Genomic DNA, 20115 nt, shown 5'->3' with positions numbered 1-20115 from the left:
TTTTCGCTTTGCTCTTCCTCAACACAGATTAGGGATGATAGCTCCATTAATGGGAAGTGAAAGCAGGAGAAAATACACTTTATGCTTAATGTTTCACTGCAGATGACAACGATAAGAAATATGTCCCGTCGACGGATTTCATGGTTGCTGCAGTTTAGCAGATGTTCAGCCCCCCCTCTCTTCCTGCAGCCCCCCTCTGCGGTCCCTCCATTCCCCCTCCTATAGTAGAAATGATAGTCATGCCTTTTAGGTGGCTTTTGTGCAGCCATGAATGTCACCTTGATCGATTTTTATTGTATTTTATATTTATTTTTGCACGCCTCTTCATCTCCGCCTGCAGACTGCATCTCCTCGTCTCCTCGTCATCTCCACCTGCAGACTGCGTCTCCCCTCGTCTCTCATCTCCTCGTCCTCTCCCTGTCTTCAGCGACCTTGCTGCTCCGCTGTCTTCTGGGCGTCTTTGCTGACATGTCCTTCCTCTCTCTCCCTGGTGGTTCTGTTTCTGCCGTACAGCGAGGCTCCAGGGCAGGATAGAGGGCCTTATGGAGAGCCTTATGGAGGGTACAATATGCCCTCAGTCATCTCCAGGGCAAGCGTGTTGACATGATGTGCGTTTGGAGACGATGAACGAAAGACCAATAACCGTATCCCCCCCCAAGCCAGAATACGGGGCGCCCCGATCCAGAAGGGTGAATTAGCGCTGGAATTCCCTGGCCCCCGCTGTGCCTCTCATTAGCAGGGGCCCGGCGGCAGGCTGGAGCTGTTATCACTGATGGCCGCCCCCCACTGCGGATCAGGCCCCCATTTATTCAGGCGACCCCTCGACCCCGTGCAGCGTCCTGATTACGGCTTATTCTCTCGGCCACGGCTAACGGCCGGATTAGCGTTCCTGCTAGGTGGTTTCCGGTTCTTTCCTGCTTGGTGGTTTCCCGTTCCTTCCTGCTCGGTGGTTTCCGGTTCCTTCCTGCTCTGTAGTTTCCAGTTCCTTCCCGCTAAGTGGTTTACGGTTCCTTCCTGCTTGGTGGTTTACGGTTCCTTCCTGCTCGGTGGTTTACGGTTCCTTCCTGCTCGGTGGTTTACGGTTCCTTCCTGCTCTGTGTTTCACGGTTGGTGGTTTACGGTTCCTTCCTGCTCTGTGTTTCACGGTTGGTGGTTTACGGTTCCTTCCTGCTGTGTTTCACGGTTGGTGGTTTACGGTTCCTTCCTGCTCGGTGGTTTCTGGTTCCTTCCCGCTAGGTGGTTTACAGTTCCTTCCTGCTCTGTGTTTCACGGTTGGTGGTTTACGGTTCCTTCCTGCTGTGTTTCACGGTTGGTGGTTTACGGTTCCTTCCCGCTCGGTGGTTACCGGTTCCTTCCTGCTCGGTGGTTTCCGGTTCATTCCTGCTCTAACGTGTTTCTGTTGTGATCTCTCCCTTCAGGTGGTGTGGGCTGAGCAGCAGGTGGTCAAACAGCGACGGAAGCGGGACATTTACACAGAGCCGTCAGACCCAAAGTTCAGAGACCAGTGGTACCTGGTGAGTCGCTGCTCCTTTAGAGGCATGAGACCCTGACGCTACGATAGAGAAGAGAGAAGTACGACTTTAGAAGATTTTAATTGATTCACAACAGTCTGTTTTAAATGGTAAGGATCACAGCAAGCAGTGCTCCAAATGTCAGGTACTCTGTGTCCACCCAGCCAGGGAGCCACAGGCTGATACACAGCAACACAGTGTTATAGTGGTCTGGATGAGAGCCGTGTTTTAGCAGGGAAACATGCCTGTGCAATAATGGGATATTGTTAAATCTTTGTAATCCGTCGCTCTCTCTCCCTGTCTTTTTGTTTCTGTGTCTCTCTCTCTCTCACTTTGTCTCTCTATGTCTCTTTCTCTCTCTCCCTCCTGTGTGTTCTCCTCTATTCACTTCCTCGCTGGATCCATCTCTGACTTAAATATAATTAAAAATTACGACTGGGTTTTGCACAAACTCAATGCTGCGGCCTTCATGCTCACTCCTTTGTCTGTTTTAATAACGCTCCATTCCAGCCTTCTCCTTACATGTGGCCTGATCTGCCCCCTGGAAAGGAGAATGAGTCAGTATATGAATATTCACAATCAGAGGGTTCCATGTTTCTGGAATTAAATCCGTTCATTTTAAGACCATCTCCATCAGCTCTGTATGCATTCTAGAATCGTAGCCTCTCTCAAGCGCAAAGGAAGAAATGGCATTTAACCAAATGCCAGTCTGAATGTCGAGAGCCCTGGACACTGATTTCTATTTGCCCGTTCGCTGCTGACAGAGCCACTCAAGGGAGGGTCTGCCGTTAACTCAGATTAAAGATTGAGGCCAGTGATGCGGTCCATAGCACACCGCTACGAGCAAACGACAACATCTCCCACGTCCCACCCACCCTACCCTGTCCTCATAGCATCCCCACTTAGTGAGGAGGAGGGTCATCGATGTAAACCTGTCTGCTGGTCGCACCTCTCACAGGCCCTCTTTCATCAAAACGTCTTGTAGAATCCTTGTTTTGCCTCCATGCCGTTAAAGAGTGTTTGAGTGATGGCATGTCTTGTTCTAATCTTGTTTTCCTGTGTTCAGAACAACGCCAACCACCGCGACCTGAACGTGAAGGGCGCATGGGAGCTGGGCTTCACCGGGAAGGGGGTGGTGGTTTCTATTCTGGACGACGGCATCGAGCAGAACCACCCCGACTTGGCACAAAACTATGTAAGCATCTTCCTGTTTCACAGCCTGGACCAAAGAGGTGGCATCCTCTGAAAGTGTGAAGCTAGCGTTTCTGAAACAATGGGGTGGATATGACACCCCTTTGGCACTTTGAGGGACGACTTTTGGCACTTCTGCTACTCTGGCCTCCGACTGTTAATTTAAGAAATCCTTTCAAGTGACCATATTAATCTTGTTAGATTTAGGTTTTTGTTGTTTTGCTTTTCTGTGCAGAAACCAATTTCTCTTGATGCCACATATTAGCGTGTGACCTTGTTACTGCCTTCCTTTGTGTTTGTCTCTGATCGGAAGGGAGATGAGAGCAGCAGCGGTTGATTTAGAAAACTCAGAGCGTGACCTCCTATCTTTGATTTCTATAAACATTCAGATGTTTACATGCATTTTGATTTGGAGAATTGCAGAAGGGCCAACTTTTGACTTATTAATGTGGTAGATCCAACCCTTTATGAGAACAGTTAACCTCATAGTGATGGGTAAGCTGATGTCTGGTTCTCATGTCCCCATAGTGACGGGTTAGCTGATGGGTTCACTGATGTCTGGTTCTCATGTTTCTCTAGTGACGTGTTGGCTGACGGGTTAGCTGATGTCTGGTTCTCATGTCTCCATAGTGACGGGTTAGCTGATGGGTTCGCTGATGTCTGGTTCTCATGTTTCTCTAGTGACGTGTTGGCTGATGGGTTAGCTGATGTCTGGTTCTCATGTCTCCATAGTGACGGGTTAGCTGATGGGTTAGCTGATGTCTGGTTCTAATAGTTTGTGTCTCTCTGTAGGACCCTGATGCAAGCTACGACGTCAACGACGGGGATCCAGACCCCCAGCCTCGTTACACACAGCTGGACGACAACCGGTAAAGAAATGTTTCTGAATCGTGTTCCTATTCACAAACCTGCACTGACATCTGATCACATGGGTCAAATATAAATGCAGAGAAGTTAAGAAATCAGCTTTTACTGCCCTGGCCTGCAGCCCATATATGGACATGTGGACCTCCTGAGGGCGTCTCACCTGTTGGATGGGATTGAACGAAGTGTGTTAGTTCTAGCGCTGCAGCGAAGTGCCTCTCAACTCTGAGAGCGTCTGTGATCCCCTCCCCTCGGTGTGTTTCCAAAGTGGCTTTAATGAGTTATTTGTGGTGCTCTGAAGCTTTGGGCCCCCTGCCAAATGCTCCTTTCTGTATATTAAAGCCCCCTAATGGTGGGAAGAGTGGCTCAGAGCTGGGGGCTGATGAAAGTCAAACGGCCCGAGGTAAGACGGAGCGCTCAGACGGAGCGTTCAGACGGAGCGCTAACGTCCTGAGGAGCCGCCAGTATGACGGTACTGGAGGTCTCTACTGACGATGGTACCTCAGGTCTCTACTGACGATGGTCTCTCCGGTCTGTACTGACGATGCTCTCTACTGACGATGGTACCTCCGGTCTGTACTGACGATGCTCTCTACTGTCGATGATACCTCAGGTCTCTGCTGACGATGGTCTCTACTGACGATGGTAGCTCAGGTCTCTGCTGACGATGGTCTCTACTGACGATGGTAGCTCAGGTCTCTGCTGACGATGGATTCTTCTGACGATGTTACCTCAGGTCTCTACTGACGATGGTACCTCAGGTCTCTACTGACGATGGTACCTCAGGTCTCTCCTGACGATGGTACCTCAGGTCTCTGCTGACGATGGCCTCTGCTGATGATGGTACCTCAGGTCTCTACTGACGATGGTACCTCAGGTCTCTGCTGACGATGGTACCTCAGGTCTCTGCTGACGGTGGTACCTTAGGTCGCTGCTGACGATGGTCTCTTCTGACAATTGTACCTCAGGTCTCTACTTACGATGGTCTCTACTGACGATGGTCTCTACTGACCATGGTTAAGGTTCCTACACTGGAGGGTTGAGGTTTCTACAGGGTAGGGTTAACTGAGGTTTTTGCAGTGGATGATGTCCATGCCGTTCAACAGCAATCTTTATGTTAATGTATGTATAAAAGTATATTTTCATCATAACTGTCAAATAGCAAATTATGGAATTCATTGGGGGGGGCGAACAGTTTTCCAATAAAGAGCTCCTAATGAGGTCCAAGATATGCTTCGACCCCTACAGCAGGTTAGGGGCTCCACGGTTAAAGGAAGACTGGTGACGTGTCCTCCATGTTTGGAGACTTTCGCTCGCTCTGTGTAGCCTACAGAGGCCTTGGAACTACAATCATGGCTCAGCCCGGTGTGTGTGTGTGTGTGTGTGTGTGTGTGTGTGTGTGTGTGTGTGTGTGTGTGTGTGTGTGTGTGTGTGTGTGTGTGTGTGTGTGTGTGTGTGTGTGTTCCTGAATGCCCACCTCTGTCCACCTCCATAAAGCTCTCTTTCTTGCTGCTGGCGGTGAGGACGGCCCCGTGGTGATGCGTCCATCAGAGCTCCGTTTGTCCCGGACAACACTCCACCCCGCTCACCGCGTGCCAGGGCTTCCTCTGCCGGCTGCTTTGAGGACTCAGACCCTGAGGGTTCCCGCTCCCCGTAAGGATTAGGACTCTTTCTTCTCTCCAGACTCTCTGAGGAGCAGAGTCCAGCATTAGGAACAGTCGAAGAATGTGGGGCTGATCCACTTAGGGAAGAAACGCCAGTTCTCAAGAGGACTGAGGAGCCGTTAGTCGGCTGCTGGTCGAGCAGCCGTCCGTCTGCGGCTCACAGCCAGACTGGAGCAGAGCAGGTTACACTAAACATGCCTTCAATAGCAGGCAGATGTGCAGCCGCTGTCGACCTAAAGCCATTATCTTATTAGCCAGCAGACAAACTGGTGTTTGTCAATGCAGGGGTTTTCTGTTTTGCTGTGTATGTTACGTTTTCTGGGACTTGAAGATGTGTGAAACATGAAGTGAAACAACAGCTCCTATAAAACCCTGGTGTTGTGGTGTGTCGGGGCTGTTGTTCAGGTGATAAATACTCGGTTTGGCTGCGATCTGGTTGTTTGTGATGCTGTATCAGAGAGATGTGTTGTGCTCCGGTGCTGTTGTTGTGTCTCTAGCTTTAATCATCACACCCTGCGTCTCCTTCCCAGCTGGTAAAAATACTTTACCTCCAGAATCTCATGAAAGTCCTGACAAACACATCGGTTTGCAAAAGGTTAGGAAAAAATGGATACAAAACTGCTTTTTCTTCCATGTTTCAGTCTCTCAACGGGGTGTTTAATGAGACAATATCTTCAGTTGTGCTTGTGAAATATCTTGCTGCAACACTTAAGTTGTATTACTCCCGTAAATGATCTTCAGTGCATGGAAATCTCGTTCCTTTGCTGACTGCTGCAGCAGGTTGATCGATTCTGTGTTCAGTTCAGTCAGAGGCCTGCTCCGTGGACCTCATTTAGTGCACCCTATAAACATTAGCGGTTCCATAGAGCAGCTCATTAGTAACCTGATTATAAATATGAGCAGGGCGCAGTTGATCAGAGTTACCTTTGAGGCGACCCGCAGACTAATGATCAGCCATTGGCCAGACCTCACAGAGCGATAATGATTTTCTTCAGCTAATTAGGCAAATGCAAGATGGAAAAACTGAAAAGTAAACTGTGGTTGTCGCCTCCCTTCTATAAATCCCCAGTTCTGTGGAGAGCGGTTGGACTTCCTCCAAGGGGGGGGACTGGGGGGGACTGGACTGGGAACAGAGCAGTGGTTATGTCAAAATGGTTACATGATTTCATGTTTAATCTGGTGTGTGTGTGTGTGTGTGTGTGTGTGTTTGTGCAAAAGCGGTTTACCTTAAATTGCCAATGGTAAAGATGTTTTGTTTCGTTCTCTTTAGTGATGAGCGGTATCTCCTACCAGACGCCCAGTTTGTCAGCGTTATAATTAGTAGGCCCCGTCTCCAGGGTGACACCTCTTCCTGTGAAGCATAGTAACTGAGTGTACATCAAATTACACACAACTCTTCCAGTTCGCCACTTTAAGTCAAGTCCATAATCGTCAGACTGAGCAGCACGGCTGTCAAGTATCTGAGTCTTGTTATGTTGCCATCTTTAAAAATAGCCAGGCGGTTAAATGGTTCAATAGCCATGAAATCTCTCTGCGACTCATAAACCATGTAATCTCTCAGGGGTTAGGAGACTCTATGTTAATAAAAACCATTCTTAAAACGGGTCAAAGGCCATACAGATTTAAGGAATTGTAGTGTGTGAAGGAGGGGTGATGAAGGGGTGATGGATGGGTGGAGGAGGAGGAGGGGTGAGGGAGGGGTGTTCGAGGGGTGAGGGAGGGGGGGTGGAGGGGTTATGAATGGGTGTATTTAAGAGTGGTCTCTGTAGAGATGTCCTCCCAGACTCCCAGAGACTGAATACTAATGCTGCGTTATCCTCGGCCGGCACCAGACACATGTCTGGCGGAGCTCTTCATGTACTGTTAACGGCGGGCCTCTTCATCCACTACAGACCGTAGACTACAGGACTACAGGAGGCCGTGTCGCGCTAGTTGTCCGTCTCTTGGGGCTATAAGGAGCGATCGCTTTCAAATGATCGTTATGATAGAAATGCCATGCATGGATATAACTTTATAGTGACTCTGGTTATTATGTATTGCGTTTAACAACGTAAAGCAGTAATAGTACCATGTGCTTTGTTTTGTTTCGGCTGGGGCATGTGGAACCTCTGCACACTGCTGCTATCGTTGGGGTTTAAGAAGGTATTCTCTCTTCCTCTTCGTTATGCTGGGAAGCTCTCTCGATCCGCTGGGAAACAGCCGATTCAAACTGGATCCAGAGGAGAGCGGAGGAGTGTACCTGAGGCAAACCCTTCAGATCAGACTTGCTCAGAAGCTGAGCCGCCTGGAGGCTAGAGCTTACACAGCGCCTTTATGGCGACGGGTTAATCTAATTCTGCTCCCTCCCTGGTGTGATGGAGCCTGGCCTCTCACTCTGTGCCCTCACTCTGTGCCCTCACTCTGTGACCTCACTCTGTCCCCTCATTCTGTCCTCTCACTCTGTCCTCTCAATCTGTCCCCTCACTCTGTCCTCTCACTCTGTCCGCTCACTCTGTCCTCTCACTCTGTCCCCTCACTATGTCCTCTCACCCTCCTCCCTGATGTGATGGAGTACGTCCTCTCAATCCTTGTCCACCCCTTCCCTCTCCAAGCTCCAAAGCGCTGCAAGGTCACAGCGGCTGGCCGCTGCATGGCCGGATCTCTGGAAATTAACCATCCTTCAGGATCAATAGAGGCTGAACTGGGAGCCTTCCTGGTTCTGCTCCAATAGAACCGGCCGGGAGGCTCCACGTCTCCACGGCAGCTCATAGTTTGCGTTCTCATCTCCTGCTGGGTGAGCTCAGTGGTCTCGCACTGCGGTCAATATCTCAAGGGAGGAGGAGGAGGGTGCATTAACCTGATGGCTGCTCTTCTTTATTACCGTCATCGGATCACAGTTTCTGCTGCTGTCAATGACTTCATTGAAATAATGAGTCTGCATTTGTTTTCAAAGCATCCTTTTAACAATGAAATGTTTCTCTCCCTCCTCTCTCTTCCTCCCTTCTCTCTCTCCCTGTCTCCCGGTCTTCCCCCTCCCACCCTAGGCACGGGACACGTTGTGCAGGAGAGGTCGCAGCTGTGGCTGACAATGGAATATGCGGCGTTGGCGTGGCTTATAATGCAAAGATCGGAGGTACTGCGAAGAATGACTAATACCCTCTCTCACTCACTCTCTCTCTCGCCCTCTCTCTTGCTCTCTCTCTCGCCCTGTCTCTCGCTCTCTTGCGCTCTCTCTCACTCACCATCTCTCGCTTTATCTCTCGATCTCGCTTGCTCACTCTCTCTCATGCTCGCGCCCACTCTCTCTCTCCCCCTCGCCCTCTCTCCCCCTCGCTCTCTCACTCTAACTCTCTCGCTCTCTCGCTGGGCCTTGACTTTATATTTCATCCTCAATTTCCTCTTGGTTTCTTGGGGAAAACACGCCTGCTGCTCTACTCTCCTCCATCCAGGTGATCGCTCCGTGGGCATGCGTAAACATCGTGAATAAATCTCCTCATGGGGTACAGGAGAAACGCAACACCCCACGCAGGCCACTGTCTGCACGACGCTCACGTTTGTGGATCCAATCGTGTTTTCGTTTTAAGAAAATATTTTGTGCAGACAGCGGTATCAGCCTGATCCATAGCGGGCCTAACGGCCCTCATCATAATGAGGCGCATGGTGAGGACCGCGTGGTATCAGCCTGGTCCAACGCGGTCCTCACAGCCTCATTATGATGAGGCTGTTAGGGAGGCGGGGAGCTAGGAGGCCGCACCACAGGGGAGCGCGTTATCAAGTGGTTACAATGGAGCACGGAGCGGATCAATCCTCATGTTCATTTAAATACACCGGGGGACATTTAAGGGGTTTTAAACATAAGGAAATGTGTTCTGGTAATCACCACTGTATGAAGAGACATGGACAGCAGCTCGATACATGGGAACGGGATCTGGAGCGGCGTGGAGAACGCATCGATTGTCCTTCTCTCTCTGTGAAGAGTCTCCCAGAGCTCCCAGTGGTGCACCATTCTAGTGGTACTGGGCTCAGTGGTCTGCTCTCCGACCCGGTCGTACCCCAGGGGCAGCGGGGATTCAGAGAACGGTCGGCGCTGGGCTTCTCTTGTGGGGAAGCTGAGCTTCTGGAAACAACAGGAAGTACACTGTAGATATACAGTGTTTGTAATATGCAAATGTGCTGCTATTTCTGGTGAAGAAGGTGTCCTATATAAAATGCTAATAGGAGTGGTGAACTCTATTGGATGCTGAAGGTGGTCCATGCTATATTTCTTGGCACAGAAAAACGATAATTCCATTTTGGTGCGCACCGCTCCCGGTTATGGTAGACCTATTTTAAGCGGGCCAGAGCTGCATCATCCTGGATATTTTGTGTGGAGCCTTTTTTTTTTTTCCATAACCTTGTCAGAATGTTAGAAAAACATTTTTAAATCCCAGAATAAACCAGCGTGTATGTGTTGTTCTGTTTGTGCTTAGATTGTAAGCAGGAGAGCTCCCTCAATAAATCCCTGCTCACCACGGCAACCATCTACCGCGTTAACCATCCGGTGCCCTCTACCTACTGTACACCCTGCATCGTGTTCCCGTACTGTACGACAGAGGTGGTTATGTTCTCCATGAATAATAGCCTGTGGTACAGTGCGAGCCAGGGTGTGTTCTGCTTTTAATTAGAGCTTCATTTATTCCAGAGCGTCGTAGCCCGGGTGTACGCAGGCGCCCTGCTGGGCTCCAACTCGCAGCTCTGAGCCGCTCTCCTCCCGCTCCTGACGGACGCGTAGTGAGCGTTGGGTGTTGAGCGGCAGGTTGGAGCGTTTGATTCACATCAGAGCGACTGAGACAAACGCAGAGGAGCTCAGGGGAAGGACCTGGGCTCTCACACACGTACAGAGACACGCACACGTACAGACACCCACACGTAGAGACACGCACAGGGCCTGCACAGCGACACGCAAAGAGACACGCACAGGGACACATATACAGACACACACAGACATACACACACGTACAGAGACACACACAGAGACACACATTGTGGTCACCCGCTTCCCAATGTGCCGGGTTCCAGGTACGAATCACACGCTGAAAGAGGGTTAAGCCGCACTCGGCATTTATTGCAATGATCTCCGACAGGGAACAAAATCACTATCTATAGGGTCTCCGTGAGCCTTAGTCGATCGTGGTCTTGAGCGCTTCCTTCTTGCCATTCGCTCCCGTTCTTCCCTCTCGTCCGTTCTCGTGCCCCTTTTTAAGATGGCTCCCGGGCCTTTTCCTCCCTCCGGCCAGGTGTCCCCTATCTCGCTGATTGGGGGGAGAGAAGTGATGCTCTCTGTCACCGGTTAGTGGGTGGCGGCGGTATACGCCGTCCAACACTAATCTTCGGACCCGCCCGAGCCGAGGTTTAAGGGGCGGGATGCCACAACATACATACAGAGAAACACGCATACACACCCAGAGACACACAAACTGACAGAGACACACACACACACACACACACACACACACACACACACACACACACACACACACACACACACACACACACACACACACACACACACACACACACACACACTGTTTGTGCGTAGCTTGAATACAGATGACGAACACAGCAGTGTGTGTGTGTGCTGTCAACAGTGCAGAGATGCAGCAGCTCACTGGTTGAATACTTCAGCACCTGGTAAAAAATGAAATAAAAGACTGGAGGTGTTTTTAAGCAACAACCACTCTGGATTCCTGGTGTGTGCGTCTCCATGACGATGGATGTGAGGGGCGGCCTGCAGCCCCCATGCTGAGGAGATGGTTCGGTCCGGCGCTGTGTAAAGGCGTCTCCACCCCTTCCTATACGTCAACTCCCCTGCTCTGACCCGTGGAGACACCAGTGTTATTATACTGTATGTTCTTACATCAGGAAGTGGCTGAGTGTGGAGAAGGAGGAGAGGATAGCTGGACCACGAGATTGAATCGGTCTCCTATCAGTTTTATTTTTTTCTGTCTCGTCCCAAACAGAACGGGATCAAACCGGCTCTTATCCCCCGGCCTGTCCATCAGCCCTGTAGCTTGCCTGTTTGAACGATGAGATCATCGTTTGGCCTCCATTGTGGATCCTCTGAAACAAAACACTTAAAGTCAACCAATAGATTTGATCAATTTTCAAAAATAAAAAGCATTTTTTTTCCCTTCCTTCGTTCCTTCAGGGCTGTGACTCCAGTTATTGTATTACAGTGTACATTAGCTATTATATTACAGTATACAGTACAGTTATTAAATTACACTGTACACTTATGATATTACAGTACACAGCCTAACACGACACATCAAAGAGGGATCACCCAGAGAGCCACCTCCATGAGGAGCTCCTGGCTGAACAACCCTGAAGAACGCGCTGTTCTTTAACGCTTTGTGTGACACCTCCATGGCTGCCATGGAAACGTCCTTGATGCGTGGCGTGTTGCGTGTCATGAAGCCTGAGCCCGGCGTGTTGCGTGGCGCGTGGCCCCGCTTATTTAATGCTTCTGCAGGAGGCCCCTTGGAGAGCTGGCTTTTGCTGACCTGGGCGGCTTCCTCCCCGTCTCCTCCTCCTCCTCGCCCTCTCCTCCTCCTCCTCCCTGTCTCCTCCTCCCTGTCTCCCCCTCACCGCTCCACCTCCTCCTCCGCCTCCTCCTCCCTGTGTGACCTCCTACTGTGTGTTGTGTGTCCAGGTGTGCGCATGCTGGACGGGGAGGTGACGGACGTGGTGGAGGCCCAGTCCCTCAGCCTGAACCCGCAGCACATCCACGTGTACAGCGCCTCCTGGGGGCCAGAGGACGATGGCAAGACGGTGGACGGCCCCGCCAAGCTGGCCAAGGACGCCTTCCTGCGTGGCGTCACAGAGGTGTGTGTGTGTGTGTGTGTGTGTGTGTGTGTGTGTGTGTGTGTGTGTGTGTGTGTGTGTGTGTGTGTGTGTGTGTGTGTGTGTGTGTGTCTGTGTGTGTGTGTGTGTGTGTGTGTGTGTCCACTAGCCGACTAAAAGCACAGTTTTTATAGTCAAAATGACCTTTTGATTGGCTCATTGTTCTGACCTTCTGTTCCTGACCCTGAAGTGCTTCGGTCAGAAGGTGGGGTCAGGTGTGGCTGGTAAACGCTCACCTCATATCTCCATCTTTAATCTGGTCTCTGGGTCAGGGGGTGTCAGGTCACATTCTGCCAGTGATTTGTTAGTCGTTGGGTAATGAACACTGGGACTGACCTTCTCCCTGAGGAGGGAGGTTGCAGATGGAGAACCGCAGGCCTCAGGAGGCTGAGATTGGATCTGATAACGGAAGGACTGAGAGAGTCGAAGTTAAGATGAACACGAGGTGAATAAAGTGACAGGAGAGGGGAGGCCTGGGGAGAGAGATAGGGGGCGAGAGAAGGAGGGGGGAAGGAGGGAGGGAGGGAGAGCAGCAGGGATGCCCTGTGATATTACTCTACGGTGATGCTGGGACATTGATAGTGCAGTGCTGGGGTTTGTTGGCACACGGCCCCTGAGGTCTGGCCTCACTGTCAGCCTCTATTTATGAGCTCTAATTCTTTAAGTGGCCGCGCGGGCCAGGCGGTGACTGCAGCGCTTATAATGCCCCGTCTTAACCGGACCTCAGAGACCATAGAGAGAGAGTGTCGTAGCGGGAGAGAGTGTCACAACGAGAGAGTGCAGTGAGATAGTGAGGTAACATCAGAGTGTCCTAACGAGGGAGTGTCTTAATGAGAGAGTGCCATAAAGAGAGAGTGAGGTAAAATCAGAGTGAGGTAACATCAGAGTTTCCTAATGAGGGAGTGAGGTAACATCAGAGTGAGGTAACATCAGAGTTTCCTAACGAAAGAGGGTCCTAACGACTGTCTCCTTAGGGTCGCGGCGGTCTTGGCTCCATCTTCGTGTGGGCCTCGGGGAACGGCGGGCGGGAGAAGGACAGCTGTAACTGCGACGGCTACACGGACAGCATCTACACGCTGTCCATCAGCAGCTCCACCCAGAACGGCAACGTGCCGTGGTACAGCGAGGCCTGCTCCTCCACCTTGGCCACCACCTACAGCTCGGGCAACCTCAACGAGAAGCAGATCGTGAGCCGCCTAACACAAAGTCATCCGCATTCACACCGTCCACACACACTGAGAGACGGATCTAGACGGGCATGTGTGGAGACACACACACCTAGGGGTGTGTGTGTGTGTGTGTGTGTGTGTGTGTGTGGAGTTTGGTTTAGCGGGCTCTTTCCTGGCATTAGATTAGCACGGTAAAGGATATGGATATGTATGGCTGTGTGTCAGGAGCTGGGCCCCTGGAGTGCTGATTTCATTACTGCGCCGACATTTACATAAACTAGTCCTGCCAAGAGCCTCTCTGGGACTGGGTTGTGCAGCGCCCAGCGCTGTCGCACACATTGTTTCACACACTGTTTCACACTCCGACACGCAGAATGGAGGAGTGTAGCGGGCAGCGTGAGGACAGCCCCTGACACGTCCTCACAGTACGGCCCTCCGCGCACCAACGCCTGCTCCTTTAATTGACCTGTCACTCAGGAGGAGGAGGCGTGTCATGGATTATGTTGGGCAGACAAACTTTTCCTGTACACCATGCAGCATTAATCAGCTTCATTCAGACGGGATGGTCGGGGTAATCGGGGCGGGATCAGGCTGAATAAAGCGTTTACTCCATGACATTCAGTGTACTGGTCGGAAAAATAGTGATTGTTATTTATAAAGTCTTGTGCGTTGGCCCTGCGGCAGCGGTCGGGGTCGCTGCCCGGTACAGACCCTGCAGTGGGCCAAGCCCCCGGCGTCCCAACGCAGTGCCTACAGAACGGAACAGGATACATATCTCTGGGCAGTGGTCCTCGGTTAAAGGTTCTCTGATCGTTCTGAGCGGCGGTTGACTGGAGGAGGAGAAGGAGGAGGGGCTCAACGGGTAGAGAAAGTAAAATAGATTGCATGGTGAAGGAGGAGCGCAGGCGGTGTAACGGTAGGAGGAGGTCGGTTGAGCAGGGAAGAGGAGCAGGGAAGAGGAGCAGAGAGGAGGAGGAGGAGCAGAGAGGTGGAGGAGGACTTCAGATAATGAGCACGATGGCCCTGAATATCCAGTCCAATATATTCATGTTTTTAATTTATTTTAATCGTGTTCATAAAGGAGGATAACACGTCCCGGTCTGTCGTGGGGCTGCCCTCTGATTTAACGTTACCGTCTCAAAATAATTATTGCAATTTGACCTTCGAGCCCTCCTCATTATGCAGCATAATGTATTTAAAGTGCACTGATTTACATGTAGTCCTCAATACCGCTTCTTAAACCTCACCACACCACCACCACCACACACCAACACCATCGCAATCACCAGCCCCACTACCACCACCTTTACCACCACATCAACACCACCACATACCAACACCAACACCATCATCACTACACCCCACCACCACCCCCACCATCTCATCCCCCCTGTGCTCCTCCCCTGACAGATCACCACAGACCTGAAGTCGAAGTGCACCGACTCCCACACGGGGACGTCGGCCTCCGCCCCGCTGGCCGCCGGCATCATCGCCCTCGCCCTGGAGGCCAAGTGAGTCCTTCTGCATCATCACCGCCTCTTTATGTTCCTGTGCATCAGCACCAAGTCCCCGCCCCTAACCCCCCCACATCCCTCTCACGCACTAATTGTACGTTGTACGTCCTTGCACTTAAAAATAGTACTTGCATGCATTTGTAGCATCTTATCCTAGCTGTCTCTGTTGTACACGGTGTGGCAACCCGGCCCCGTGAGTGTCTCTATCCCTCGGTAATCAACACACGTCAAAGACCATTTAAAGCCAAAAGAGGCTTTTATTCAAAAGTCAACGGAAACCGCGTGGGTCTGTGCCCAACACGGGGAAAACGAAAATAATCCCAGTGGCTCCATGAGCCACCAAAGAGTCAGGGTCATTGTCTTTCCGGCACGGCCGGTCTCCTCCCTGGAAGTGGGATATCGTTCCCATCGGGCGGTGGGTTCAGCACTGCCAACGTCGTCCGAGTGTGCGTGCTCCCTCCTGAGTGCTGGGAGAAGGTCCGCTAAATCTACTGGTCCTGCCGTCCGAATCGGGCCCTGGAGGTTCCCTGGTCCACACGTGCTTCCAGCTTCCCCCCCCCTGAGAAAGCATGCTACAGCCTTTTAATGGTACCTGGTCTTTCTCCTCCTCCACCGCAGGTGTTCTCCATTGAACTGATTAGTGTTGCGCAATGGACGCTCTCTGGTGCCGACTGGTGGATATCGGGGGTATACGCCATCCACCACCTCTCCCCTGGGTCGCCTGGCCCGAGGGGTTTGGACCGGGTTGCCACAACGGGGAATGGGTTAACCTAGTGAGAATTAGTGCTTGGCACTTGGTTCTATCAACATCCTTACTGTACCGACAGCGATATATTGTTATTTCTCTTTCTTCTGACAAATGTACTTATTGTGAGTCGCTTTGGATAAAAGTGGTTGCTAAACGCCCTGAATGTGAACGTAAATGAGTCCTCCTTCATTATTTGCATTTCTTCGTTCAGCACAACCTTCACATGCTGCCCTCCCGCTCGCTAAAAGCCTCTTCTCTGATTGGACAGGAGACAGAGCCACCACCATACAGCGTGTTGAACTCCGATGTGTGTTTTTTCCTCTGAGTGAAGTGCATTTTTGTCACCGTGTGAAACTTTTATTGGGAGCGTTTTTCATCTGCGTTACAGCCGACTGAGTTTCAATTAAGACATCAAGTCACGAGGGCTCCATCGCGTTCCACTCTGGAACAAGATTGAAAGAGCTCTGAATTTCAGAGCTTCAGCTGTTAGAACTCTTCACAGAAGGTTGCGCCCCGGTATTTTCCATTGTTTCTGTTTTTCATTGTCATGTTAATTCCAGATCTTCAGTCTGATTCAAACAGGCTTTAACCGCTGACTGTCTGACCAGAGCAGCTCTGAGGTCAGCCTGCTGCAGCAGCTGCCCGCTGACCGTGTAACAAGCACATGACTTCATCACATCCATCATCCGTTCATAATTAAGAAGTCGTTACGCACACAGATCAGCTGGGTTGGAAAGGATTACAATCTCTGGTCCTTGGTTTGATAGTCAAACGCGTCCCAACGTAGAGCTGATATTATCGGGACTCGAACCTTCGGTCTTCGTATCGTCTGGACCGCTTGTGGTCTTAGTGGTTTCTCCTTCCTGCTCCGGTTCCTCGGTCGCAGCCTCGCCTGGATCCATCGGTGAATGAATGGATGAATGAGTGTTCTGATGTTGTCCTCCGTGTGGCTCCAGCACCAACCTGACCTGGAGGGACATGCAGCACCTGGTGGTCCGCACCTCCCACCCCGCCCACCTGCTTACCAACGACTGGAAGACCAATGGGGTCGGCCGCAGAGGTACCCCCCCCCTCCCCACTCCTCCTCCTGGCGCTCCTCCTCCTCTACTCCCTCACTCGTCCTCCTGGCTCTCCCTCTCCTCCTCTCCTTCTCCGCCTTCTGTCTCTCCCCCTCCTGCTCTCGCTCTCCTCCTCCTCCCGCCTCTCCCTCTCCTCCTCCTCACCCCATATTAGCTCTCTCACTCCGCCCTGGTCTTCATACCAGCCAGCCTCTTGGTCTCCACATACTGATTAGAATCGATCGTGTGTGTGTGTGTGTGTGTGTGTGTGTGTGCGCCAAGCCCTGGCAGTTGAGAGCAGCGAGTGTTGAAGCACTAAGCGTTAATCTCCCATTGAGGTGACTGGTGATGAGGCTGATTCTGCGTGTGATTGGTCCTCAGTGAGCCACTCGTACGGCTACGGCCTGCTGGACGCCAGCGCCATGGTGACGCTCGCCAGGAACTGGACCAGCGTGGGCCCGCAGCAGAAGTGTGTCCTGTCCATGGTCTCAGTACCCAGGTAAAGCACGCACACACACACACACACACATGCAGAAACACACAGACACGCAGACACACATGCAGGCATGCAGACACACGCGCAGGCATTCAAACACACACGCATGCAGACACACACATGCAGGGTTGCACACACGCAAACCCAAACGGAGGGACTGAGCGCTACGAGTCCTGGAACGCCGCTTCTCTGCAGCCCGTGATCAGCCCACCGTGACCTCTGGTGACCTTTGCCCTCGCCCCAGAGCTAGACCGCAGCTTCAGCGCGGCGGCGGTGCTGGTGGAGGCGGTGGTTCAGGTGGTGGTGGTGGTGGTGCTGTCTGCCCGCGCGTGACGGCGCTGTCATGATCTGCTGCTGTCACGCGTGACATGTCTTCATTTCTGTCCGGGCGCAAGCTGAAGACTTTAATGCTCCGATGGGTTGGGGGTGTGTGTGACTGTGTGTGTGTGTGAGAGAGAGACTGTGTGTGGGACTGTGTGTTTGTATGTGTGTATATTTGTGTGTGAGTGTGCGTGCTGCCCCTTCAGCTTGAGCCTGTGGACACCTCTATGTATCTGGTCCTGAAGGCTCTCTATATGTATCTGTCCTAAAGACTTTCTCTATGTATCTGGTCCTAAAGGCTCTCTATATGTATCTGGTCCTGAAGGCTCTCTATCTGTATCTGTCCTAAAGGCTCTCTATATGTATCTGGTCCTAAAGGCTCTCTATATGTATCTGGTCCTAAAGGCTCTCTATATGTATCTGGTCCTGAAGGCTCTCTATATGTATCTGTCCTAAAGACTTTCTCTATGTATCTGGTCCTAAAGGCTCTCTATATGTATCTGGTCCTAAAGGCTCTCTATATGTATCTGGTCCTGAAGGCTCTCTATATGTATCTGTCCTAAAGACTTTCTCTATGTATCTGGTCCTAAAGGCTCTCTATATGTATCTGGTCCTGAAGGCTCTCTATATGTATCTGTCCTAAAGACTTTCTCTATGTATCTGGTCCTAAAGGCTCTCTATATGTATCTGGTCCTAAAGGCTCTCTATATGTATCTGGTCCTAAAGGCTCTCTATATGTATCTGTCTTAAAGGGTCTCTATATGTATCTGTCCTAAAGGCTTTCTCTATGTTTCTGGTCCTAAAGGCTCTCTATATGTATCTGGTCCTAAAGGCTCTCTATATGTATCTGGTCCTAAAGTATCTCCCTCCTCTGTTGGAGGAGGGAAAGCCTTTAGGACCAAATACATATAGAGCGTTTCCTCATTACTTAATTTGTCTCCAACAAATAGCGTTTCCTCATTACTTAGTTTGTCTCCTCACTCTGTCGTCGTTCCTCCACTCGCCTCCTCTCTGGAAGCCCTTACCTGTTGCTTAGCAGCAGCAGCCTGGAAGCAGGCGTTCGGTGGAAGGCTGTTGTTCTGGGTGGAGGTGCTGCTCCCTTAGCCTGCGCGTGGTTAGCTGGAAGGTGAGGGCAGGGAGGGGTCAGATAGGAGGGCGGGGAGGGGTCAGATAGGAGGGCGGGGAGGGGTCAGATAGGAGGGCGGGGAGGAGTCAGATAGGAGGGCGGGGAGGGGTCAGATAGGAGGGCAGGGAGGGGTCAGATAGGAGGGCGGGGAGGAGTCAGATAGGAGGGCGGGGAGGGGTCAGATAGGAGGGCGGGGAGGGGTCAGATAGGAGGCCTCTCCTGGACGTCTGACCCGTCGTTCCGTCGGGCCACAGAACCAGAAGGTAGGCCTCTGATGCAGCAGAGCTCCTCCACCGGCTCACCTCAGATCGATACGTTGATTACCGCGGCGCTCCTCGTGTTCCATCACCAGCCTGCACCGGGTACTTCCTGTCCTGATCCTGCAGTGGGTGGACGGCAGTTGGCTGTTCTTCTTGCTGTAATTAAATATTCATCCCCTCACCCCGGCGTAGGAGGATGAATCTGCCCAGGGCGGTGATCACATGATGCTTAGTCGCCATGTGTGCGTGGCTCCTTGGTGTTCGGCGTGTCTCTCCACTGGCTCTGAGCTCCGGCCCGCTGCTGGTTGTTGGCGACGCCTCTAATCTGCTCAAAGGATTCTCGGGGTTCGAGACGGGGGCCTGGTGTCGCACCACGGCCAGGGGCTCCGGGCTCCTGACGTGAGAAGCTGATCCTGTTCAGGGCTGAGAACCCCAAGCCCCAAACTCTCACCACGAGGGAGGGGGCAGTGCCTCAGGGACACGCTACACCCATCTTAGCGACACGCTGAACCCATCTCGGCCTGCAGGTGGAGGAACAGAACATATGACATCATGTCCGCGCATCATGCTCCCTCTCCTCTCCCTCTCTCATGGTTCTCCTCCTCCCTCCCTCTATCTCAGGAACATCGGCACCCACCTGGTCATCAAGAAGAGTGTGGACGGCTGCCTGGGGACAGCCAATCACGTGAGCTCTCTGGAGCACGTGCAGGCCCAGCTTACCCTGTCCTACAATCGCCGCGGCAACCTGGCCATCCACCTCACCTCCCCCTCTGGCACCCGTTCCACGCTGCTGGCCCCAAGGTATATCCTGGAGACTGTGGGGGGGGGGGTTCCACTGTGGTTCCATTGTGGTTTCATTGTCCTCTGGTTCCACTGTGGTTCCACTGTCCACTGGTTCCACTGTGGTTTCATTGTCCTTTGGTTCCACTGTGGTTCCATTGTCCTCTGGTGCCTCTCTGGTTCCACTGTCCTCTGGTTCCACTGTGGTTCCACTGTCCTCTGGTTCCACTGTCCTCTGGTTCCTCTCTGGTTGTCCTCTGCTTCCACTGTGGTTCCACTGATGTTCCTCTCCGTCCTCAGGCCCCATGACTACTCCTCCGAGGGCTTCAACGACTGGGCCTTCATGACCACGCACTCCTGGGACGAGCGGCCCAGCGGAGAGTGGACCCTGGAGATCGAGAACCAGGCGGGGGTCAGCGACTACGGTGAGTACTCTTCCCTGGGCTGACGGAGTCCCCAGTGAAGGACTCAAGTCTGTCTCCGGCTGGGAGGTATGTACTGGCCCCGGAGCCTTTCAAGGGGCCCCCACTCCAACGGCCCACCGGGGACGTG

General features: G+C 52.0%; 1 protein-coding gene across 2 annotated transcripts in view; it reads left to right on the top strand.

The window, feature by feature from the left end:
- The window catches only part of furina (furin (paired basic amino acid cleaving enzyme) a), a 56291-nt gene that overhangs the window by 31513 nt on the left and 4663 nt on the right, over positions 1-20115 (top strand). For both annotated transcript variants that reach the window (XM_079736703.1, XM_079736704.1), the window contains exons 4-14: positions 1419-1514; positions 2578-2706; positions 3495-3571; positions 8254-8342; positions 11901-12073; positions 13066-13278; positions 14671-14771; positions 16479-16582; positions 16962-17079; positions 19405-19584; positions 19864-19988. In XM_079736703.1, coding sequence (XP_079592829.1) covers positions 1419-1514; positions 2578-2706; positions 3495-3571; positions 8254-8342; positions 11901-12073; positions 13066-13278; positions 14671-14771; positions 16479-16582; positions 16962-17079; positions 19405-19584; positions 19864-19988 — 1405 coding nt within the window. The remainder of the gene's footprint in view (positions 1-1418; positions 1515-2577; positions 2707-3494; positions 3572-8253; positions 8343-11900; positions 12074-13065; positions 13279-14670; positions 14772-16478; positions 16583-16961; positions 17080-19404; positions 19585-19863; positions 19989-20115) is intronic.

Source organism: Pollachius pollachius (genome assembly GCF_949987615.1).
Source record: "Pollachius pollachius genome assembly, chromosome: 5".
In the NCBI taxonomy this organism is placed as follows: domain Eukaryota; kingdom Metazoa; phylum Chordata; class Actinopteri; order Gadiformes; family Gadidae; genus Pollachius; species Pollachius pollachius.
Note: the sequence above shows the minus strand (reverse complement) of the source record. Positions and strands in the feature narration are given on the sequence as shown.